The sequence below is a fragment of the Salvia splendens genome, chromosome 8 (assembly GCF_004379255.2).
Source record: "Salvia splendens isolate huo1 chromosome 8, SspV2, whole genome shotgun sequence".
NCBI classification, from domain to species: Eukaryota; Viridiplantae; Streptophyta; class Magnoliopsida; order Lamiales; family Lamiaceae; genus Salvia; species Salvia splendens.
Genome location: NC_056039.1, coordinates 11,208,692 through 11,235,582, shown reverse-complemented (window position 1 = coordinate 11,235,582; position 26,891 = coordinate 11,208,692). Strand labels below are relative to the sequence as shown.

The 26,891-nt window shown below is 40.8% G+C and overlaps 1 protein-coding gene across 1 annotated transcript; it reads left to right on the top strand.

The window, feature by feature from the left end:
* The first annotated feature begins 1,377 nt into the window (after nucleotides 1-1,377).
* Nucleotides 1,378-4,290, top strand: LOC121745188 (UDP-glucose 6-dehydrogenase 1-like). The gene is made up of 2 exons (XM_042138995.1): nucleotides 1,378-1,506; nucleotides 2,489-4,290. The coding sequence occupies exon 2, from the start codon at nucleotides 2,510-2,512 to the stop codon at nucleotides 3,950-3,952; it is 1,443 nt and encodes a 480-aa protein (XP_041994929.1). The 5' UTR covers nucleotides 1,378-1,506; nucleotides 2,489-2,509; the 3' UTR covers nucleotides 3,953-4,290.
* Nucleotides 4,291-26,891: the final 22,601 nt, after the last annotated feature.

Below are 26,891 nucleotides of genomic sequence, written 5' to 3'. Positions count from 1 at the left end.
GCGTGGCGGAGGGACGGACATATGCATCAAGGTCAAAATTGGGTGGTTGGTACCCCCCGGCGTCGCCGAACCCTGAGTCCCAGGGGGGTTGACGAACCGGAACCGCCCAATGTGTTGATCATGGTCTCCCAATCGCCGAACGCGTTGAGATCCCACCCGCCGGAGCCGGAACCGCCGTAGTTGCCGTCGCCGTCGCCGGACATCTTGAGTTGGTTTATGAAAATTTGAGAGAAAATTTGAGAGAAAATTTAGATGATAGGAAGAATAGATGTGTAGTTGTGTGTGAAATGAGGATGAGTTTAGGAGTATTTATAGAGTAAAAAAAATAATAAAAAATCAAAAAAATTATAAAAAAAAAAAACAAAAAACGGTATTATTACCGTTACAAATTTTTGTTTTATTTAAATTCAAATTTTTTTTAAAAAAAATATTTATTGCGTCAGCACGTGACGACTCCCACTCGCGGGCAGGCGAGTGGGCGTCACGCACGACGCCGGGTTGCTCCACGTCGCCTCGGCGCGTGGCGAGACAGCCCGTCTCGTGGCTCGCCGGGACGAGATGCGGGACGAGACGGGACGAGATGGAGGCTGCAACGCGTCGCGCCGGCGTCCCGTCTCGCCGGGACGAGACGCGAGATGCCGGCGAGACCCGTAGTGGATGGTCTAATTAAGAAACCACGTTGACATTGAGCAGCGGATAAGTAAGTATATAGAGCAGTCATTCACAAACAACCCAACACAGCAATAAAGAATATACTTAGACATTTTTTTAAATATTTCACTTTATTTGATACTTTTTCTAAAATGGAAAGATCATAATTTTCTCTCATACTTTATTCTCTCTCCACTTAACTCATAAAACAAAACTGCATAAAATTTCATGCGAACAAAAGGTGGTCCATTTAGAATAGGACGGAGGGAATATTAAAATATGAAGTAAAGAATTTCCAATGAATAAGAATTTAGATCTATGCATAATACAGTACTAAATGCATTTCCAGAAAATATACATTTGCCTGGAAAAAATGGAACATAAGCGTAAGTTTACATTAAGTTAATTGATCATGCAGTGAGCAAAGGATTTGCCTTATGTTAAAGAAGAAAGTAATGCTAAGAATAGGTCCCTTTTATTAAGGAAAAACCCTCGAGGCCATTAAATTACTTTCTTGAGAAATTATGAATATATCATATGACATATCTCGATGATAAATGAGAGTTTGAGTTAAATTTTAAATTACCTTATCAAGTGATAATTTGTTTGAATTTCCCCCAAATGCTCAAGTTATCAAATAATTCTTAATAATGAAATGAGATATTTACTCAAAATTTAAGATTTCAGATATTTCGCACAGGGGTGTTTTCGCCTTTTCATGGAGTCCACGAAGGTAGATCAACGACTATTTAGGGAGGGAGCTACCCGCTTTCTTTGCATTCAGCAAAATTCATTTCTCACATCCCACAGATCTCGCTCCCTCGTCTCTCAGAAATCTCAACGCGCGATCTAGAGGTAAACCTCATCATTTCGAATTCACAACTTCATTTTGTTCATAGATTGTAAATCTCTCTCATTATGTGTGAACTTCACCAGCCAGAATTGTGTCGGTGGACTTGGTTTTGTCTCTCCGTCCAAGTTTAATTCGTTGCTGAATGAGTGTCGATCAAGTTTATCGATTTTTTATGGTTTAATCTATCTCGGTTATGTCTGATCTGACCCGGTAATGTCAAGCGGTTTGCTTGATTTTAGTGATTTGAGGTTTAACTCTATCGATCTCTCGTTTAGTTCGGTCTTTGCTTCTATAATCACCGAATTTTGTTAGATCTCGATGAGTTTCTTCAAGTAGGGAATATAATTTTAGTTTTCCCTGTGTTATGGTTTAACGTGAATTCAAAGTATTGGTTTGCATAGCTTATTCCGTGTAGTACACTGTGTTGGTCTGGTAGACCGTAGATCTATCCAAAAATGTTGTAATTTAACTTGTAGAATTACTGAGCATTGTAAGATCTCTGTTTCATGACAACATTGTGATCTTTAGGTGTCAGTGATAACTGGTACTTCTTGATCTGAGTTATACAAATCAGATCGGATTAGCCAAATACTTTGATGTTATGCTGTATTCGTTCTCATGGATTATGAACCAAAAAGTTAAGCTTTATGGTCTTTTCAAACTACTAGAATCAGAACCTGGGAAGTCTTTGCCTACATTGTCATTTATTTTCAATACTCTTCTCAGTTGCTCTTGGTACTGGAATTAAATTTTGTCTGGTTAATGCATTCCACTTTCTTCTTGGTGCTGTTATAATTATGACTTTCAATGGTCAGGAATTTTCTGTTGATCTGATAGGTCATATTCTATTTCATGAGGGATCTCTCAAAACTTGTTCAAATTTCCCTTATGAACAGTCTCTGCCTGAAATATAGCCTTCAGTTATGGTGATTCTTTGCATTTACATAGATCGGGTGGCATAATGTCTGCATGCAATTTTTTCAGGGAACCATAAAAAGGGAAAGAATGGTGAAGATCTGCTGTATTGGAGCTGGATATGTGGGAGGCCCTACAATGGCCGTGATAGCACTCAAGTGCCCTGATATTGAGGTGGCTGTGGTTGATATTTCTGTCCCTCGCATCACTGCCTGGAATAGCGAAACACTCCCTATATATGAGCCAGGACTTGATGAGGTAGTGAAGCAGTGCCGGGGCAAGAATCTATTCTTCAGCACAGATGTGGAGAAACATGTGTTTGAGGCAGACATAGTGTTTGTGTCAGTCAACACTCCCACTAAGACTAGGGGTCTTGGAGCTGGCAAAGCTGCAGATTTGACATACTGGGAAAGTGCAGCACGTATGATTGCTGATGTATCTAAATCTGACAAAATCGTGGTTGAGAAGTCTACAGTTCCAGTCAAAACTGCTGAGGCCATTGAAAAAATCTTGACACATAACAGCAAGGGAATTAATTATCAGATCCTTTCTAACCCGGAATTCCTTGCTGAGGGGACTGCAATTAAAGATCTTTTCAACCCAGACAGGGTTCTCATTGGAGGCAGGGAAACACCAGAAGGCAACAAGGCAGTTCAAGCACTTAAGGATGTTTATGCACATTGGGTTCCTGAAGATCGCATCCTCACCACTAACTTATGGTCAGCAGAACTGTCAAAGCTTGCCGCAAATGCATTCTTGGCCCAACGTATTTCATCAGTGAATGCAATGTCGGCTCTATGTGAAGCTACCGGAGCAGATGTTTCACAAGTGGCATATGCTGTTGGAACAGACTCCAGAATTGGCCCGAAGTTCCTCAATGCCAGTGTTGGTTTTGGTGGTTCCTGCTTCCAGAAGGACATTCTGAGCTTGGTTTATATCTGCGAGTGCAATGGTCTCCCTGAGGTTGCAGAATACTGGAAGCAAGTAATCAAGATCAACGATTACCAGAAGAACCGATTTGTCAACCGACTTGTCTCATCCATGTTCAACACAGTTGCCAACAAGAAAATTGCCATCTTGGGTTTCGCTTTCAAGAAGGACACTGGTGATACAAGAGAGACTCCTGCTATTGACGTCTGCAAAGGACTCCTAGGGGACAAGGCCCAACTCAGCATCTATGATCCTCAGGTCACCGATGACCAGATCCAGAGGGACCTCTCAATGAACAAGTTTGACTGGGACCACCCCCTTCACCTTCAGCCAATGAGCCCGACCACAGTGAAGAAAGTTCACACCGTCTGGGATGCCTATGAGGCTACCAAGGATGCACATGCCGTCTGCATCCTGACTGAGTGGGACGAGTTCAAGAAGCTTGACTTCAAGAGGATATTCGACAACATGCAGAAACCCGCATTTGTTTTCGACGGAAGGAACGTTGTCGATGTCGAAAAGCTCAGGGAGATTGGTTTCATTGTTTACTCAATCGGCAAGCCACTGGATGCATGGCTGAAGGACATGCCTGCTGTTGCCTAAATGTCTTCAGACTGTTGGACGAGATGCTTTGCGTTGGAGCTGGAGAAGTACAATTTATTCTTTGCTTCTTATGTTGTCATTTATATATTGGATCTGTCTTGGTTTTTGTGTCTTGCACTCTGTAGGAAGAAGGTTCTCACATTGTATCATTGATGGTATTACTTTGGTGTTCTACCGATCTTCTCCTAATGGGCCTATCACTTTGATGTTAAGTTGCAATTTTATCTTATGTCATGTACTGTCCTTCCAAGTTTTTATGTAACGCTGTAGTCGGATTCTGTATCTTATGGTGCTTCCATAGTAGTATTAAATAAATTTTAACTATTGATTTGGTATTAGAGACTTGGAGAAGTGTTGTGTTCTGTTGTGTTGTGTAAATAACAGTGGAAGTATTTTCAAATAGAGGGATGAGAAGTGAGATAATTTTGTTAAAGGTAAGTAAAGATGGTGGAAAGAGGAGGATTGCAGTGTACCCAGAGTATTGAGGTTAGTTTTATTAATTATTGCTTACTTATTATTGTATTTCAGCAAGGTAAATCTCACGAAAAATCTAATTTGTAGCTTATGGACTCTAACTAGTGAATCGCTTGAGCCCACCAGGCCTGCGGTTTTTTGCTGGTTCGCCATCAAAATAATCACTGCAAATCTTTGGATGCCAATCTTATATAACAAAGTTTCTTAATGTTAGTGTTGGTAATGTCCTTGGTAATATTAGTGTTTGTAATGCCTTATGTACTAAGCATGCTAGATTATCACTTGAGCTATTTGTTAGATGTTGATTCATAGAAGTGGATGCGGTGGTGGTTTACAGCAGCGGTACCCGCCTGCCTGTTACTCTTAATTCTTATATGTGGTTTTTGGAGGTCTTTCTTTCCCATCTAAATCTAATACGGGGTGATCGGAAGATCGAGGTGATCGGCGGCGAAGAAGCTCGGCGATCGGAAAATCTGCACGCGAGTGAGTTGCTCGACGGACAGAGGATGCAGTTTGCAAGTGAAATAAAAACTGATTGAGAGTCACGTTTGGGAATAAACTTATCATTGAGAAAATATGTAATATGACAAGTTCCCTTTTATATTCTAGGACCCTAGGGTGGTTCAACCTTCCTATCTCCCGGGAAAGAACCACAAAGAAAACCCGAGATAGAGCTTATAGCTGCGCCCGACACTTACAACATTTTACATACGAAAAATACTTGAAAATAATACTGAAAGATTTACAACTTTAAATACATAACAGTAGGAAATAATATAGCTCATCTCGACACACAATCGGAGAGGCGATTGGGTGGTCGAGTCTTTCTCTTTGGGCGATCAATGGTCTTCATTTCGGCACGGGGCTGTTGAGCAGGTTCGTGGTGGTGTGTGATTGTATTCTCCTGTTGTGGTTGTGCGCTCTCATGTATCTGAGTTGGAGGAGATGGCAGTACGTTGGGGTCTTGTGATACCGTATCAACTCCCCCGTCGTTGAGAACCTCCTTGTCCTCAAGGAGTAACTCAGGAAAGCGTTGTTGGACCAAGGAAAAAGGCTCCCAAGTGACCGAGTCGTCAGGCCAACGTAGAAGAGCGTGCTCAGTTGCTGCATTGTCACGAAGCATGACCCTTTTTTCTAGTAGTGCGACGGGTTTGACAAAGATTTTTCCACTACGGCAGTCGTCGGGCAAAGGAGATGGAGCAATGGTAGAGTCTGCTTCTATATATGGCCGGAGCAAACTCACATGAAATACATTGTGGATACGACTCCCTTCGGGCAGCTTAAGACGATAAGCAACCTCACCAATTTTTGCGAGCACCTCAAACGGGCCATAATATCGTCGTGACAGTTTGGCCGATTGTGGTTTGGCTACCGAATGCTGACGGTATTGTTGGAGTTTCAACAAAACCATATCCCCAACCTTGAATTCTACATGACGTCTGTGACGGTTGGCGGTATCCCTCATTCGCTGTTGAGCTCTTTCCAAATTCTTCCGTAGCTCGACCAAAAGTAAGCCACGCTGTCGAATCAAGGCTGCCACGGACGGAGGGGTACGGTGAGAAGGTTCAGCGGCCACCAAAGGTGGGGGTTCACGACCATATAAAGCTTGAAATGGCGAAACACCCAACGCCTCATGGTGAAAGCAATTCAAGGCCAACTCCGCCCAGGGTAAGAAGTTTGACCATTTAGACGGAATATCAGCTGTGAATGCCCGTAAATACTGCTCTAATCCCCTATTCCGTACTTCCGTTTGTCCGTCGGATTGAGGATGGTAAGCGGTAGAGAAGTGCAGTTTTGTACCACTTAAGCGCATCAATTCTTCCCACACGGCATTGAGGAACACCGTATCGCGATCCAAAACCAATGTTTTTGGGAAACCATGATGTTTAACAATAGTATTGACAAACAAATGAGCCACACGGAGAGCGTCAAACCTGGCCGGTAATGGGGCGAAGTGAGCATACTTCGAGAGACGGTCTACGACGACCATGATGGTTGTATAGCCGCGTGAAGAAGGAAGGCCTGTAATAAAGTCCATAGACACGTCCTCCCAGACTTGCGACGGAATGGGAAGGGGCTGGAGGAGCCCAGCTGGTTTCTGTGTCAAGTACTTTGTAGTTTGACAATCCAAACAAGCGGCGACGTATTTCCTGACCTCCGCCCTCATGTTTGGCCAATAAAAAGAAGCTGCAATTCGGCGAAATGTACGATCGAAGCCTGGATGACCAGCTAACGGTGTACTATGGTGTTCATATAACAACACCTTTTTAGAAGGAGACGTGGAGGGCACGTAAATACGACGCTTGAAATAAACAAGCTCGCCATCAAATGAAAAGGTCTGCGGTGCCTTCCCGGAAGATATCCTTCGGATCAGGTCCTGAAGTTCGGCAGAAGAGGCAGTGTCGGTCTTCAAATCAGCAAGCACAGACGGTATAGGATGGGCGACAGCGGAGAGGAGTTCGCCGTCGGCCTGAGGCGTGCCGTCCACCGAGTCTCCGCGTCGGGATAAAGCATCTGCGACCTTATTATGGCTGCCCTTTTTATACTCAATAACAAACTTATATCCCATAAGTTTCCGGACATAAAGGTGTTGATCCGGAGTTTGAACTACCTGCAACAATAATTCCTTCAAGCTTTTCTGATCTGTACGAATGATGAACTCGCGACCCAGTAAGTATTGCCTCCACTTCTGAGCGGCCTCCACAATAGCGTACAACTCTTTATGATAGGTCGACGCAGCTCTGCGACAGGGGCCCAATTTCTTGCTGAAAAAGGCTAACGGATGGTCATCTTGAAGTAGGACAGCCCCCACACCGGTGTCGGAAGCATCCGTTTCGACACAAAATTGCCTTGAAAAGTCCGGAAGACGGAGAACAGGTGCCGAAGTCATAGCACTCTTCAAATCTGAGAAGCTGCGCTCAGCGGATGGTGACCAACAAAAGGAGTCCTTTTTAAGAAGGTCCGTCAAAGGAGCTGCAATAATCGCGTAATTGGCGATAAAGCGTCTATAGTACCCAGTGAGGCCTAAGAATCCCCTCAACTGTCTGACTGTTGTAGGAATCGGCCAAGCTACCATGGCGTCAATTTTGCAAGGATCCGCTTTAAGTTGACCGTCAGTGATAAGATGCCCCAAATATTCAATTGTAGTACTACAAAACGCACATTTCGAAAGTTTAGCATAAAACTGATTACCATGTAAAATGGAGAGTACCTCCGAAAGATGAGTAGCATGCAATTCCAAGGTGGAGCTATATATCAAAATGTCGTCAAAAAACACGATGACCGACTTTCATAGTAGAGGTTGGAAAATCGTGTTCATGGCTGCCTGGAATGTTGAAGGGGCGTTAGTGAGGCCAAAGGGCATGACGAGGAACTCGAAGTGGCCGTCATGTGTGCGGAACGCAGTTTTGAAGATATCAGCTTCGTGCATCCGAATCTGATGATATCCTGAGCGCAAGTCAAGCTTTGTAAAATACTTTGCCGAACCAAGCTCATCAAAGAGCTCATCTGAGGTAGGTATAGGGAAATGATCAGGTATAGTAGCAGTATTCAAAGCCCGATAATCAATACAAAATCTGAAAGACCCGTCTTTCTTGCGGATGAGAAGCACCGGGGAAGAGAATGGGCTCTGGCTGCGTTGAATGATACCTTGATCAAGCATTTCTCGAACTTGGCGTTCTATCTCTGTCTTTTGAAAATAAGGATACCGATACGGTCGGACATTGACTGGCCGAGAATTCGGAAGCAAATGTATTCGGTGATCGAAAGGGCGACGTGGAGGAACCCCGGAAGGCAGCGCAAAAACCTGTTGATGCTGCTGAAGTACCGTCTGGATGAGGACAGGTATGTTGTCAGGTATAGACATAGGCTGTTCGGACATTAAGTTCGTGTGTGTGGACTCGACAGCCACCAACTCAAAAAGCTCATGATCGGAAGTGCATGATAGAAGAGCCGATAGAGTACATAGTGAAACACGACGAGGAGGTGGTGTAATAGCTCGCAATAGTATCGGACAGCCATCCTTAACGAATTCCATAGTGCGGCTGGGATAATCATGCGTTACTTTCCCAAGGGATTCCAACCATTCCATCCCTAGAATGACGTCTGTGCCGTAGGCTGCTAGGATATGTAAGTCGAGAACAAATGACGTGTCTTGCATTACCAACAAAGTTTGTCTCGCTACATGCGTGCACAACAAATATTCACCGCTACCGACGTACACCCGGAAAGGAGTAATTGGTGAAAGAGGCAGGAACAATTTCTCCGCCACTCGAGGGTGTAAGAAGTCGTGAGAAGCTCCGGTATCTATCAACACACTAACAGTGGAGGACCCAATTGAGCCCATGATGCTCAAAGATTTAACACGGTTTCGCCCATCGCACGACTGCAAATGGGAAAGATCAGCCGTGACAGGTTCCTCGTCTTGGTCAGTTTCAGGTTCCTCATCTTCATCCAAACCCATGTAGACAAGAAATGTCTGTTTGCAGGCATGACCCGGTGCCCACTTTTCATTACAATACCAACATTGCCCTCGTTTGGAACGCTCCGCCTTCTCCGCCTGGGAAACACGGACTACCGGAAGTTTAGAGAAATCACGAGGACGAGATTGAGGTGGATGGTCCTTGGGCGTTGGTGCAGCAACCTGTTTATCCAAAGAAGCCGATTGCGGGAGAGTAAGCGCTCGAGAATCCCGTGAAGTCCAGGAGCGTTTCTGAAACCCGGAAGACTGCGGCAATGAATCCGCATGTGTGGCCGAAAGCTCGTGAGATAGAGCAAAAGCGGCAGCCAAGGAAGCAGGTCGATGAAGCTTAACTTGACGTTGCACCGGTTGCTTTAAACCTGTAATATAAATTGGCAATAGGGTGGATTCTGGAACTCCGGAAATTCTGTTCATCATCTTCTCAAATGCCAATTGGTATTCTGAAACCGAACCTGTTTGACACAATTTAGAGATAAGGCCTATATAATTCTCATAGCATTGGGGATCAAACCTGTGTCGGACGTCTTCCAAGAAATCCAACCACGTTACAAACTGAGTGTTGGCTCGGTAATTGAATATCCAATCATCAACCGGAGGATCGAATAGCATGACTGTGTAATGTAGTCGATGTTCCTCGGGCATCATAATATGGTCGAAGTAATATTGTACACGAGAAATCCAATTCGTGGCATCAGAACCATCAAAGTGAGGAGGATCCATTTTCACACGAGGATGATAGTCTGAAGGAGGAAATCCTTGCTGGTTGCGGCTGAAAGGGGGATCCCAGCAGGTTGGTGGACGTGGTTGACTGTTGTCCCACGTTCGAAGTGGAGTTTGGCGGTTGGGAGGCGGTTCCCAACATGAACGTGTGCGCAACTGTTCGCCCGCGAAATCAGGAGCTTGACCTGTGATGGAATTAGGCGGCCGTTGAAAACGATCACTCCGGTATCGAGCGCCGGAAGAATATCCGTGGTCATGCGGTAAGCGAGGTACTGGATTATCCGGAAAACGGGTGGAAAACCCGGAACGCTGATGACGATTGCCATCGCTGTGGGAGAATGCTCTTGGATCACGATTAGGCTGCCCAGTACGATGGGATGGATCCGAATCGTCCGCGTCGAACTCATGGGAAGTGTAGGGGTGTACGGGGTCGGGTTTATGAAATGGCTGAAGAGATGTGATCCGACGTTCAGTGGTATCAATTCGGGATTCCAACTTAGAAAAGCCGGCCAACAAACGGTCAAGTTTGGTGTTAACTGGATCTGGAATTTGATTTTGGCGTAATTCTGGGGAATCTGTTCCATCAGAAATGTCATGAATACGCTGTGGTCCCAAAGACTCCTTGTAACCAACGCCACCGGAGAGTCGACGGGAAGGACCGATGGCTGAATCCACTGGATTGAAATCAGAGGGCATGCCCCAATGAGATCCTGATTGATCGTGACCCGACATGAGTTCGGGATGAAAGCACCAGATAATACGGGGTGATCGGAAGATTGAGGTGATCGGCGGCGAAGAAGCTCGGCGATCGGAAAATCTGCACGCAAGTGAGTTGCTCGACGGACAGATGATGCAGTTTGCAAGTGAAATAAAAACTAATTGAGAGTCACGTTTGGGAATAAACTTATCATTGAGAAAATATGTAATATGACAAGTTCCCTTTTATATTCTAGGACCCTAGGGTGGTTCAACCTTCCTATCTCCCGGGAAAGAACCACAAAGAAAACCCGAGATAGAGCTTATAGCTGCGCCCGACACTTACAACATTTTACATACGAAAAATACTTGAAAATAATACTGAAAGATTTACAACTTTAAATACATAACAGTAGGAAATAATATAGCTCATCTCGACACACAATCGGAGAGGCGATTGGGTGGTCGAGTCTTTCTCTTTGGGCGATCAATGGTCTTCATTTCGGCACGGGGCTGTTGAGCAGGTTCGTGGTGGTGTGTGATTGTATTCTCCTGTTGTGGTTGTGCGCTCTCATGTATCTGAGTTGGAGGAGATGGCAGTACGTTGGGGTCTTGTGATACCGTATCAAAATCTCAAGGTTTATAGTTCCTTTCTTGTATATATGAATACCTATTATTCCATTTATTTTACTAATTTGGGTTTTAAATTGATTATTAGGGAGACGATTGGGGCCAAAGCTTCTTTATAATTCTATTCTAGGTCTGGTTTACACTTCACTTCTCTAAACTTGGATCATATATTAATACTAGTGTTGCTATTGATCTATCTTGTAATCAGATGAAATCTTACAAATCCATGATAATCTGACATATACCGAATACAGCAGTGTTGTTAGGGTCGCGGGGCGCACTGGGTCGATGGGGTGAAAATTCGGGTCGCTGGTCGACGAGTCGACGGGGTCGAGAGACCCACAAAGCTAGGTTAATTTTTTTGCCTTTTAATATTAAATAAAATAAATATATTGCTCTAATGTTTATAATATATCAAATAATATAAATGTAGACGCAATTCATGTGAATAGAGATAAAATGGAAAATAGAAATGATCAAAATATCAAAACAACATAACACAATAAATAATTGAAAACCATTGTCTGAAAATATCAAAACAAAGGAATATATGAAGGGTGGCAGCAACAGATCTTTGAATTGTTTATTTGTTTAGGAGTGAAGAGGCCGAATTCTAAAGTGTAGAAAGTAGGTTTGACAAGTTTAATGTGGTGCATGCATATATATAGCGAATTGTGATTGAGAAAGTCAGAAAAAATGTGAGAGATTTGAGAAAATCAGAGATAGCATGTGTTTAGGACGACCCAGGCGACTCACTCGACCCAGGCGACCCACTCGACCCAGCCGACCCAGCGGCGACCATGTATCTCGATCAACCCACCCATGTTGGGGCGGTGATGGTCTCGACCCAGGCGACCCGGGCGATCCGAGCGACCCGAACGACATTTTGACAACACTGGAATACAGTGTAAATGAGTTTGCTTTAATAAGTGTTCCATAATGACTCTACTCTGCCTCTCCTTAAATAGTTAGTATACATCTCTTCATATTTTTGTTGGAAATATAGTAGCCCCTACACTGACAACCCTTGCTATTACAAAGAACACAAAACTGAAAGGTAAATGTAACAAATAAATTACAACGAAAGTAAAGAGATGCAAACTATAGTATTCTTCGAGTCGAGTCGAGGTGACCCTCTCTCCGCAAGACGAAATACGCCTCGGCTAGTGCTCACGGATTGGCGTAATGTCCCCAAAGATGATACGACTTTCCTCCTATCCAGTTGAAGCACCTCAAACTCGTAGGCTCCGGCGAACTTGAATTGGAGGCGAGAACCGAGCTAGACAATGCTCCTAGAATGCCCACTAGAATACTTGAGTGATGAAGAGAGAATGCTTGTTGGTTGTGTGTTCTCTTCTTCCAAATCCTACCTATTTATAGGATATGAAAGCCTACATGAAGAGTCTTGGTTTTAAGACACCTCATAATGCATTTGGAGGAGAAAGGCCAAAGGGCTAGCCTTTTGGCATTTCACACGTTTTTCTTACAATCCCCCACATTGGTTAGAGCGCTGCAAGCTCAAACCAACACCAGACGCAAATGCATGTATGCAGACTCTTTGCTCAGTTCTCGAGAAACAATACTGTATTTGGAGAGGTAACTTGTGGTTTTGAACCTTCCATAGTCAACACTATCGGACATACCGGTGGGCTAGTGGACGCGATGCCTTGAACTATTCCTCCTTAGTGTATGCCTAGTCAATAGCATCAACACAATATAGTATCAACTCCATCAGTTCTCACGTTTGTGTCCGTTTCGGTCGTGGAACACCTCTTTGGAATTCATAAGTGACTCACACACACGAAGCGGCCTCACTTCTCACTTACATAAGTGATTCTTTCATGAGTATCCTGCCATACTGCATCTCCTTGAGATTTCAAGAATCATTAAAAGTCAAAAGACTTAACCTCTTACCACTTGCAGGTTACAAACACTCAATGCTTTCTAAAGAATGGGCGAAGATTAAAATCTTCTGAGTGTTACAGCTAGATTTGTATAGCTTCGTTTTCCCATTGAACCAATCCCATGGGATCTCCAATCGTATGATTGGGTTACCACTATATTCATCTTTTAAGATGTGGTTTTCAGTCCCATTCCTTTTAGCAATTTATGCATTTGATCACGGTTTAAACCTTTTGTTAACGGATCCGCTAAGTTATCCACTGACTTTACATAGTCAACTGAGATAATGCCACTTGTGATCAACTGCCTTACGGTATTATGTCTCCGACGAATATGTCGAGACTTACCATTATAAAAGCCACTTTGTGCTCTACCTATAGCTGCTTTGCTATCACAGTGTATCAATACTGAGGGCACTGGCTTCTTCCAACATGGAATATATTCTAGGAAATTTCTGAGCCACTCGGCTTCTTCCCCTGCTTTATCCAATGCGATAAACTCAGATTCCATGGTGGAACGAGCAATACACGTCTGTTTTGTTGATTTCCACGAGACAGCACAACCCCCCATAGTGAACACATACCCACTTGTCGAAAATGAGTCTTTTGAATCAGAGATCCAATTTGCGTCACAGCACCCTTCAAGTACTTGGGGATATCTTGTGTAATGCAACCCAAAGTTAATAGTATACTTCAAGTATCTCAAAACTCTACACAGAGCTTTCCAATGTTCCTTGTTTGGGTTGCTCGTAAATCGGCTCAACTTATTTACAGGACAAGCAAGATCAGGTCGAGTACAGTTTGTGATAAACATCAAACTTCCTATGATCTTTGCATACTCTTCTTGAGCAACGGAATCACCCATATTCTTGCTTAGATGGACATTGAGCTCCAAAGGAGTCTTTGCTGGCTTACAATCAAACGAGTTGAATTTCTTAAGCATTTTCTCAACGTAATGAGATTGCGTTAAGGCAATTCCCTCATTAGTCCTCAATATTTTGATTCCAAGAATCACATCAGCTAGACCCATATCTTTCATATCGAAATTTCTTTTCAACATGTTTTTTGTGCCGTTAATAATGGCACTATTGCTGCCCATTATCAACATATCATCAACATACAGACACACAATAACAAAACCGTTATCTGTGTTCTTAATGTAAACACACTTATCGCACTCATTGATAGAGAATCCATTTGCCAACATCACGTAGTCAAATTTTAAATGTCATTGTAATGGTGCTTGCTTCAACCCATATAATGACTTTACCAGTTTGCATACTTTACGCTCTTGCCCAGGCGCAACAAACCCTTCGGGTTGTTCCATATATATTTCTTCTTCCAGATCACCATTCAGAAACGCAGTTTTCACATCCATTTGGTGAATCTCAAGATTGTGCAAAGCAGCAATCACAAGAAGCACCCGAATGGAAGTGATTCTCGTAACAGGTGAATAGGTATCAAAAAAGTCATGCCCTTCTTTCTGCTTAAAGCCTTGGACAACTAGGCGAGCTTTGTACTTATCTATAGTACCATCGGGCTTATATTTCCTTTTCAGAATCCACTTGCACCCTAAAGTCTTACAGCCTTCAGGCAAGTCTACTAACACCCAAGTGTTATTTCTCATGATGGATTCAATTTCACTGTTGATAGCTTCTTGCCACCACGCTGCGTCTTGGCCAGACAAAGCTTCCGCCAATGACTTTGGTTCGTCATCCAACATAAAAGTTATGAAATCAGGACCAAATGTTTTAGCAACTTTAACTCTTTTACCACGTCTTGGTTCAACATCCTCAGGACTTGACCTCGTCCTTTTTGGAGGATTAGAACTAGTGGATTCATCCATCATTCTTTCACTAGAACTATCCTCTTGCCTCTTGCAAGGGTATACATTCTCAAAGAATATAGCATTCCTTGACTCAATCGTTGTTCCTTCAGCCACGCCAGGCACAGCTGACCTATGGACTAGGAAACGATAGGCACTACTATTAAGTGCATGGCCAATAAAGATGCAATCGACTGTTTTAGGGCCTATTGCAACATGTTTCGGAGGTGGCACTTCTACCTTCGCGAAACACCCCAACACTTTGAGGTATGAATATGAAGATTTCTTCCATTTCCACAACTCATAAGGAGTCACATCCCTATTTTTTAGTGGAATTTTATTCAGGATATGATTCGCTGTTAACACAGTCTCCCCCCACATGTTCTGGGATAAATCAGAATTAATCAATAGAGCATTCATCATCTCTTTAAGTGTTCGATTTTTTCGTTCAGCAACTCCATTTGACTGGGGAGAATATGGAGCCGTTGTTTGGTGAATTATACCACTTGCATGACATAATTCTACAAACGGGGCTACATACTCACCACCTCTATCACTTCGAACACACTTAATTCGACAATTAAGTTGATTTTCGGCTTCATTTTTGAAGTCTTTAAATGCTTCAATTGCCTCATCTTTACTTCTTAATAAGTAAAGGTAACAATACCTTGTGCAATAATCTATAAATGTGATGAAGTACTTTTTACCACCTCTAGTTTGCACAAATTTTAAATCACATACGTCTGTATGGATTAACTCTAGAGGTTTTGTGCTCCGTTCTACCGAGCGAAACGGTAGCTTGGTCATTTTTGCTTCAACACAGACTTCATATTTTTCTTGTGAGTTAAACTTATCTACTTTTAGTAAATTAAGATTTACTAATCTTTTTATAGCATTTATATTTACATGTCCTAATCTACAATGCCATAAATCGGAGCACTCAAGCAAGTAAGAAGAAGAAGCATTGTTATTATCATTCACTTGATTCGGTACACGGCCCTTGGCCATTACATTGAGTTTGAACAAACCATTGGAAAGAAAACCTTTTCCAAGGAAAGTACCAAACTTAGATAAAACAAACTTGTCAGAATCAAACACTAGCTTAAAGCCATGACTAACAAGCAAACTACCAGAAACAAGATTTTTACGGATGTCTGGGACATGCAGCACATCCCTCAGCTTTAGCTCACGACCAGATATCATTAAAAGCTTCACTTCACCCATGCCAATGACTTCAGACGAGTCTTGGTTGCCCATGTGGAGCTTCTTCCCTTCGACTTGCTTGTAGGTCGAAAATTGGCTACGATCGGAGCACACATGCACAGTAGCTCCGGTGTCAACAAACCAAGCCTTCGGATTGTCAATGTGGTTCACTTCAGAAACCACAGCAGCCAGATCATCATCGTTGAAGTCTCTCTCGACCATTTGAGCACTCTTCTTGAATTTCATCTTCTTAGGCTTTCGGCAGTCCTTCGCCATGTGGCACGGCTTATCACAATTGAAGCAATTGCCTTCAAACTTTCGGCCAACAGTTTCCTTCCATTTGCCCTTATCTTTTGCGCTAGGGCGGGGACGTTTGGAGGATTGTCCCTTCTCCATCAGATTTGCCTTGGCGACTTCTGTCCCTCCCGACTTCTGATGGTACCGCCTATTGTCCTCTTCAATACGAAGACGGACTATTAGGTCTTCCGTCGTCATCTCCTTTCTCTTGTGCTTTAGATAGTTCTTGAAATCCATCCAGCACGGAGGAAGCTTCTCGATCATTGCAGAAACAATGAACTGGTCTGGTAAGGCCATCCCTTCAGCGTGGACATCGTTGACTATGATTTGCAACTCTTCAGCTTGCGCCACTCTAACTATTACCTTTTAAGCAATAAAGTAAAATTGAATACCCCAACATCACTCTTTATTTTATTGTAGGTTGATAATATCATGGAATGGAAGATTATATCATACTTGTTATTCAACAACGAATTACATATAGCTTGCATAACACATATCTCAAATAATTTACTACTAGATTTGCTGTCTCCCCATTAATATCTAAAACATTGGATATGGCTCAAATATGTATTTTTCTGCAGTGTTGGATACATTGTATTCTCGGAAACTTACTTCATGCCTATGGATGTGGATGTGGATGTGGATGTGGATGTGGATGTGGATGCATGTTTCTTTTAAGACATGCTAACAAATGTAGTTTAAATGTAAGTAACATGCATTCATTATGTATTGCTTATAAATATAATTGTTGCACACCCTTATTATTGCATCATTTTCATTTTTCGAATTCTAGTAAGATAGGTTGTTTCTGAAGTTATTCATATTTTGAAACTCTTTTGGCTGACAGATTCAGAGGGTTTGAAAGATAGATGAGAACTAATGACTAAACATTTTGGAGCCAGTGCAGTCCCCAAGTCCATTCACACAGATGATTCACCATCTCAAGGCTGACTGATGAGTAATTCTTCACTACTTAAGATTTATTTCTTTTGCCTTTTGATAATTCTTACCATCATTTTGTGTTCTTGCTGCTTGTGACATCTGCTGTCCAGTCATCCCAGAACCCTCAAAAGATTGTTTTCCATGTCATTATGTTTATGCACAAATTTGATTGGAGAGAATATCCATGTTCTTGATGTTGTGGAGAATCACAATGGAATGTGTACACAATTACTAGCATGGAAAATTAATCACATTGGGGCTAATCTTAGTGACACAACCCCTTCCAAGTATGTATCATTGCTTAACCAGAGGTAATTAAATGTGGTGTCAATATCTGTATTTATTTGTGAAAATGCTTTAGAATGGTCTACATATACAAATTGCAAACTGTTTCTTTTCCAGCTAATGAAATTTGCCTGAGCTAAATGGAACTTAATTGGCTTCTTATACTCGAACTAATGATTTTGTTAACTTTATCTTGAACTTGCATGTTCTCGAATAAGAGCATCTTCCTGCTACTTGGAAGTATATGGACAAGGCCTTGGCAGATCAGGTGGAGTTTGATTTCCCCCCTCATATTATATGGAGTAAGTACAATCATATTAATCAGTATCACATTTATTAAATCATTTCATACAAATATTTCTCACTCACTCAAACTCGACTTTTTGTAAATTAATAGTATTACCGACCATCACTCAAATAACTTTTAGTTGTTTGGTGGTGAACTTTTGAAAAAATTTAACCCTCGAAATCATATTTCCAACATCGATAAGTGAATGCGGTAATTATGCAGGTTAGCAAGAGTCATGTGAATATAGTAAGCACATGATATATATAGATATAGTACTTGTGTTTTTGGCTTCCTGCAATGCATAGTCTAATCATAATAATATGTGATGCTTTATTATAAGACACACACACAGAGAGAGAGAGAGAGAGAGAGCAATGAAGTTTTGGAAATATACATGTATGATGCTATTATAGTCCGTGAATAATGGAAACATAAATGTAGTCTTGGCATTTCCATTGTCATATATATGTACCAAATATGAGCTGGCTGTGTCATGCTATATTTACTCTTCCTCATTTTTACACTAAATTATTTTATTTTAGCCTATGAATGTTCTTTAAACCCAGATAATAAAATCCAAGTTGTTCAACCTCAAACAGGAAACATAAAATCTAGAATTCTGATTTCTTACTATCACCATCATTTCGGCCTCTTCATATGTTTAGTCCTTTGTTGTGTAGGCACGAGTATTCAATTTTACTTTATTGCTTAAAAAAGATAAGTAGATACACATGTTGGGGTAAGAATTGATGTGGTTGATTTGACCCCATTAACGCCCTCATTTAGTTGGGTTCATGGAATCAAAATTGCGTTGTGGTGAGATTTTTGATTCGTACATAAATACTGTCTTAGGTTATCAAGGCACTGGTAACGGAGAAATGGGATCCAACCGCAAAGTTGGGGTCTGGTCTGGACCCTGCGCGTTGCGGGGCAGGGGACAAAGGCCCATGAAACGCCTCATAGTGTTGCAGGGGTCTTGAACTGTGACCAGGAAGGGGTCTAGTGCGGTCATACCACATGTTGCAGCGTGCTGGACCGCACCACATGTCATGGTAGTGATAGATTTGTCCAAGTGAAATAACATGTGATTGTACTGAAAAACTTCCATCTTTCACCATAAAAGTTTTACCCATCATTTTTTCATTACTCCGACATATCCTTAACTTTCACATGTTAGCTTTAAGTACAAATCAGCTTACATCTCATGTCTCCCTTGCCAACAAAGTAAAACTCACAAAGGGAGCATAGTACTATCAATAATGTGGTCCTTAATAATCTTTGAATAATCATTCTATATTTTTTCCATATTAAGATAATTGTCATATCTTGTTTCTTTCATGTTGATTAGAAATGTATATATCGAGGGTAAAATGCATTTGTTATCATCTGATTGTCATGCAATAGTTACGAATCCTAGGAAATGTTAGAACTACTAACTCGATAACTGTGCGCAGAGGTTGTCGAATGTTAACTCAAGATTCAAATTTTTGAATTGTGTCCCCCAACCCTATTTTATGATGAGTGATGCTAAATAACCATAATTTGTCAGCCATAAAAATAAAATATTAATAAAAATTTGTACATTTAATGCTAATTTACTTGAAATCAGTTCACCTTAAAAGTACTAATTTTTTAAGATTAGTATACCCTTGTGCATAAATAGGGAGTAGAGTACAATCAATACCTACTAAATAATCTTGAAAATATTTGCATCTGTAATACGTATAGACGTCACCACGGTTCCGGAACCGGCGGTTCACGGTTCGGAACCGCCGGTTCCGGTTCAATAAATTGATGAACCTGAACCGGCCCGGCCAAGGTGTGGCGGTTCCGGTTCGTGAACCGTGGAACCGCCGGTTCAAGTGAACCGTGGAACCGCCGGTGATTGGCCGGTTCCGGGCCGGTTCGGCCGGTTCGGCGGTTCGTTTTGATTTTTTTTTTTTTTTTTTGCATTTTGTAAATTGTAATTCAAGTTTAAAATGTAAAAAAACTTGCGTAAATAACATTAGAATGAAGCGATGTACAAATGTAATTTTATTGATACAAATTACAACTTCAAAATTACAAATTACAACTTTAAAATTACAAATTACAAGTTAAAATTTACAAATTACAACATAAAAATTAGAAATTACAACTTCAAAATTATAAATTACAAAAGACTTAAAGTCTTCATTACAATTTACAAAATTACATATTCGAAATAAAGGGGAGAAAAAAGAAATAAAGGAAAAGGACTTGAGCTCAACTTAAATTTAAACTTAAATTTAAAATTTAAGTTGAAATATAAGTTGAGATGCCTACGTATCCTCAATGCTCAATTGCATTTTGGAATCAAAGTCCACGTAGTTCTCTTACCTTGCTTACCTATTTGGCTTGATCGGAAGTATTGGCGCCTACTCTTCTTCGTCGGGGAAGTAGTCTTGGTCGGGTTGTACTACTAGTTTGTCCCAATCCGGTTCTTGGTCTCTAATTTCGGCGGAGCACCAATCATCAAGTAACATGGTGGCTTCCATGTTTTGTCCGGTGAGCCTACTTCTTCGGTCGTCCAAGACGTTGCCTCCAACACTAAAGGCGGACTCGACGGCGACAGTGGAAGCCGGAACCGAAAAGATCTCCTTGGCCATTGATGCAAGGATGGGAAAATCTTTCTCGTGTGAAGACCACCAATCTAGGACGTCGATTTGTTGGGGAACGGGACCTCCTTCTTCCTCATTGAATGAAAAGTGTGAGTCTAAATATAAATCTAACTCACTTACCGAATGTGCCGTCCTTCCTCCGCTGCTGAAGTCGTATAGGTCCGCCAATTGGGATTGGGTGTCGGGGTCATCAACTTGGAAGAAGCCAAAGTTCTGTGTTTGACGGGGGGGGTCTAGGTCGAACTTGGTGGGTAGTGTTGTACTTGACTTCGTAATCGTGAAAGAGAGACCGCAAGTCGAACTCAAAATTTCTTTGGAGGCTTGGGAGGTGGGGGAGGTTTATTTGGAATGTTTGGGCAAGGTTTATGTAGTTGTCGTCGTCGTCAGTTTGCAAAGCTCGGAGTGGTTCAAGATCAATAGAAGCTAAACTGTTGTAATAAAATTCTAAAATTTTGAAAGTACCAACTAGTTTCCACTTTGGATTCAAAACTTTGGCAAGCAAAAAAACTGTTGGGATCTCATTGAAATACTTGAGCCATTTTTCAACCATGTAATATAAAACACACATAAGCTCAAGATTGTTTGCGGAATTTTTCATTGCAGTTTTAAAACCAAGTGATATGATCATGCAATGTTCTAAAACACGAACGGATGTGCAATAATACACACCCGATAACTCCATAGTTGCACTTCAAAATTTTTTGAATAATTTAAATAAACTCAGGCTTTGTTCCCAACAAGAAGATGTTAGATGTAAATCATCAACAGGGTAAGTTCTATAAAAATCAACTAAATAGTCTATATGCTCCATTGTAGATTGCAACATGTCATATGTAGAGTTCCATCTAGTAGAAACGTCTAAAGTAAACTTTGTGTACCTTATTTTCTTCGAGTGGCAATACTTCTTCCACGCCTTGCCAATTTGAGGCTTCCAGTGGATCAAGGATACAGCTGTAGTAATAGGTTGAATATGTCTTTGCCATAAAGACAAAGCATCTTGTACACATAAGTTTAAAATATGACAAATACATCGTTGATGAAAATACTTACCACTTATCACCGGGGAGCAAGCCGCAATTAAATCGGATATACTTGCGGTGTTGGCGGTTATAAGGGGACACTTAATAAAGAAATACTTAATTAATTTTTATTAAAATAGAAATAATGCAAGTAGTTTGGAACGAGCCGAAAAAGAAAAATGCTAGTAGCATTAGACGGATATACTAGTAATTAGTAAATTGTACCAAGTGAATTGTCATTTAAAGGTATAAATGATACAATAAGCTCCTACAAAGCAACGAATATTAATTGTTATAAACAAACTCAATAATACAATATTATATAAAACTGACTATAATACTCCCTCCGTCCCTGAAGAGCATGCACTATTTCCTTTTTCATCCATCTCCAAAGGGTATGAACATTCCAATTTTGGAAACTCTCTTCTCTCTAATGAGGTGAGATTCATTCTCCACTAACAATACGTAAAAACTTCTCTATCTCTCTCTCTTACTTTACCAATAATGCATTAAAACTCGTGCTGAACTTAAAGTTCATACTCTTTGGTGATGGAGGGAGTATAATATTACTACAATACATTGAATATTCACAATTACAAAAATTGAATCAGAGATAAATGATATTTTCACGTTGAATCAGAGATAAATGATATTTTCACGTGAAAATTAATTCAAGTACTCCCTCCGTCCCAACTCACGTGATTGATTTATTTTAGCAGTTATTTTGGAAAAATGATACCGCGTGGACAAATATGAAAAGTATCCCACCTTAGTCCTAGTCTTACTTCTCATCATCTAATTAAGAAGAATTATTGGATAATCAAATTGACTAATCTAACTGAAATCTTTAAATCCCAACTATATACAATTAAATCATTACAATAAAAAAAACGCTAAAGACATTTTTAATACAATTAAGAATGTTAATTTTTTATTTCTAAATATACTACCAATGCTTCAAAAAACGTCCTTATTTTTTTGTCTCAACTAAAATTAGATGACGCTAATAGAAGCGTCCTAAAATGACAAAAGATTAAGTTAATTTGTTCTTAATTTATGAACGCTTTCTTTTGTGTCTTAAATTGTTGTTATTTTTAAAAAATTTCCAACCTTTTGTGTCTTAAATTGTTGTTATTTTTAAAAGTTTTCCAACGCAAGTAGTTGCGTCTCAATTTTTGTATCCTTAACCATTACTTATATTGTAGTGAATTAACCATTACTTATATTGTTGTTGTGTTTGTTATGCAAATTGTTAATGTCCTATTAGAAATGAGTCATTCACATCCTTAAAAGTGAGGGGTGTTCACTTTTATGTAGATGAGATATGATCTTCATTAAGTCGATGTGGGACAAGATTTAGAAATTTTAACACGTTCTTGTACATGTGGGCTGGAATGACACGTCAGACTTTCATCGCGTGGGTAGTCAAGACAAGAGAAGAACCACCATCGATGTGGGCCGGAATTAATATTGGACTTCCACTCGTGAGGTAGATAAGAGATAAAGAAAATCCATCATCAACTTGTGTCCGCTCTGATACCATATTAGAAATGAGCCACTTACACCCTTAAAAGTCATAAGGGAGAGGGTTATCCTCTCTTATACAGAAGATATAAAATCTTCACCAAGTAAATGTGGAACATGATTTAGACGTTTTAATATGTCCTTTGGCATGATTTTAATGTCATATATCCGCAACGCATATGACCCGTCCCGGAGGCAGTGGCGGAGCCACATGGGAACAAGGGGGCACGACTGTACCCCAAATATTTCCTAGTTAATATATAATTGATACTATTCAACAAAAGCTCTGGTTCTGTAGCGGTTGAGCGGATGCCTTTCCTACGCGTAAGCAAGTGTTCGATTCCTTTCGGTGAGGCATTATTAAACAGTCGATTCCTTTTTTCTATTTAGACATAAGGGGAGTTCTATTATTTTATTTTATTTTATCCACTTTAGCATCGGAGGTTTTTTCTATTTTATCTCAATAATCTATTGCAATTTTTTTTATCTCTATGTAGTTTTTATATTGTATTTTACTATAATATAAAATTTGAAAATTCAATTAGTCTATTTTCTTTTTCAAAAATTAGGTATATATTGCATTTTTTAATTTTAATTATATTCTTAGTAGTATAATAGGAGTACGAATTTGATTTTCTTCCCTTTTCATTTTCGACATTAGATAGTTTGTAGTATATTTTTATATTTTATTTTTTATTTGAGTTATATTCTAATAATTTGGTATGAATTTAAAAGGTCAAAATTAGATAGTTTCCTATTTTTATTATTTTACTTTGTGCTTTTTTTACTTATATAAACGGTTAGTTTCATTATGCTACTGTTTTTTACTCCTTCCCATAAAAATATGTGCACTTTCCATTTTTATCCGTTCCACAAAAATATGTGCATTCCATTTTTCGAAAGTTATATCAATTTAATAATGTAGGTCACACTATCCACTAACACTACTTTAACTATCATTCTCCTCCTCTCTCTTATTTTTACCATACATTTCTCCTCATCTCTCTTACTTTACCAATTTTGTCTTAATTCTTGTGTCATACCCATTGCCCATATTTTGATGGGACGGATGGAGTTTTATTTTTGATATTCTATGTATAATATAGTTATTTATCATACAATTCGTACCCTCTGATTAAAAGTTTTGGATTATCCACTGCCCGGAGGAACAGGCTGGGGGCAAGCGTTCCCTCCCCGCGATACCACCCCGCCCTAGCTAGGCAGTGTGCACATCCTTTGAAGACTTTCATTTGCAATATTGCGTCCATTGCCTGTGAACTTCGAATTTGTTCAGTTTGGCCAGTTTAGAGATTATTTTTAAATCTAGTCCAATTTTTGGTAAATTTGGAATTTAAAATTCTGTTCCCTTCAGTTTTGTGATCCAAAATTTAAAACTGAAACGAACAGAATAAAAATTCCACATTCTTGACTCACGCATAGTGAAATTATTTCAACGATTTTTTTAAGTTAAAGGTTGTTATTTTGTATTTTTTTTCAGTGTCGGCCGGTGATTATGTAAGTAAGGGTTAATTATAATTTATGATGGAACTTTGGAGCCAGTTGAAAAAATTGATAAGATTTCAGCGAAAATCCAATTTTCCTAGGATATTTAGGATGATATAAAATACTCCCTCTCGCCTAGTTAAAATAATCGTTTTCTTAAATAGTTAAAATTAAGAGAAATTAAAATAAGAAGAGACTCTTCTCTATATTATTCTCTCTTTTACTTTATTTTCTTTTTGCTTTAACTATTTATTTATCATTTTTTAAAATACGTGTGAAAAATAAAATGATCATCTTAACTGGGACGAGAGAAATACAAATTTTATGCAATCAAATGGGATATAGTATGAGACTACAACTAGAAGTCATGCTTGCAATGAATTCATTTAATAATAGAATCGTATAGCATAATTATTAGGGAATCAAATATAGTACGGTGGTGATCGATGGCTTGCTACTTCCACAACGTAAATGACTAGATACTGCACTGACTATTAGTGTACGGACTCTAAGAGCGTCCGCAACCCGTCTCGTTGCGCTCTCTATCTCGTCTCGGAGAGACGAGACGGCAGCGAGACGGCGTTGCATGGATGCGTCTCGGTCTCGTCTCGGCGGGTGTCTCGTTCCGGAGGAACGGCTAGCGCGCCCTCGCCACGTGGCGCGCGCTGGCGCTAGGCGTGGCGCCCACTCGCCGACCCGTGAGTGAGCGTCGTCACACTGACACAATAAATCAATTTTTTTTAAATTCGATTTTAATAATAATTTTTTTTAATATAAACGGTAATGTTACCGTTTTTTTACCGTTTTCAACGGTATTTTCCTTTTTTATTTATTTTTTATTTTTTTTACTCTATAAATACTCCTTTTTCATCCTCATTTTATACACACAAACACACATCTATTCTTCTCAAATCATCTCTCTTTCCTCTCCAATTTTCATCTCACATCTCCAATTTTCATCTCAAAAATGTCCAGCGACGGAAACGAGGGCGGCTCCAGCGGATATGACTTGAACGCGTTTGGCGACTGGGGGGACATGTACAATGTCTTGGGTGCTGCCGGTTCCGGTTCGTCGACGCCGGGCACCCAAGGCTCGTCGACGCCGCCGGCGTACCAACCACCCTATTTTGATGTGGATGCATACTCTCATCCCTCCGCCCCGAGGTATGGGCAATCGCAGGGATTATCCCAAATTATGGAGGATTTTCCGGATGAACCCAATCCGGAAGGAGGACGCGGCGGTGGAAGCTCCAGGGGTCGCGCATTCGACCCCGTGGAGGAAGAGGAGGAGGCGGCCGAGGAGGAGGAGGATATAGGTCGTCATCCATACAGCCGGGCGGACACAATGACTCTGTTCAACGCTTGGGTCAGCGTCTCGTACGATCCCATCGTCGGGAATCAACAAACCCGCAAGTGTTTTTGGGAAAAGGTCACCGCCGCCTACAACGAGAACAAGTCGGCTCGGTCCCGCCACCGCACCCTGAAGATGCTCCGTAGTCATTTTGACCGCGTCGACAGAGATGTTAAAAAATTTTACGGCATCTACAAGAATGAAGCAGCTCAATACCAAAGCGGAGCTAGTGGAGCCGACATTATGAGAGCGGCTTTGCGAGTCTTCTTTGACGACAACGACAAAGAATTCAAACATGTCGATGTTTAGGAGGCCGTCAAAGACGTTGAAAGGTGGGCCGGCGGTGTCCAGTCCAGCCAGGGCTTGAGCTCGAAGTGCATGAAGCACAAGGAGGGTGGCCAATACTCGTCTAGTGAGGGCGGGTCAGGCAGCGCCTCACAAGAGGTTGCCTCACAAGAGGTTGAGGGCACGGACACCGATGCAGGGGGCTCCTCCCGTGGGCGCCATCGGCCGCAAGGGATCAAGGCGGCGAAGGCGGCTAGAGGGAGGAGGGGTCGAGGCGAATCAAGTAAGGTGGGCTCGGGCTCGAACACCCTATTGTCCATGTACTTGACCGCCACGACACTTCCCGCATGACGCCTCCACAATATCAAGCCCATCTTGCCGGAATTGAGTATATGGCAAGACAAATTGGTATTCCGCCTCCAGGTAGCTTGAGGCACCGCCACCGCCTTCGGGGGATGATTCGCCGGCGGAGTATTTTTTTAATTTCTATAAAATTGTATTTTAAATTATGTAATTTTTATTTTTTTAGGATTTTAATTATGTGTTTTTTTTTTATTTTTTTGAATTTTAAGTTGTATTTTTATGTTATTTAATGAAGTGTGTTTTTTATTAATTGAATTTGTTGGAAAAAAAATAAAAAATGAAATTGAATGAATAGTTAAGGGATGAGATGTTTAGAGACGGTTAAGAGATGGAGGGTTGCAGGTACTGTCTCATAGTTAAGAGATGGGATGAAAAGTACAGTGTGACCCATGAATAGTGAAGAGATGAGACGGTTAAGAGACAGCGTTGCGAATGGCCTAATATATTAAAGTTATAAAAATTGGGTGAAGAAAAGAAATAAATCTCACATTGAGAATGCTAAATTTAAAC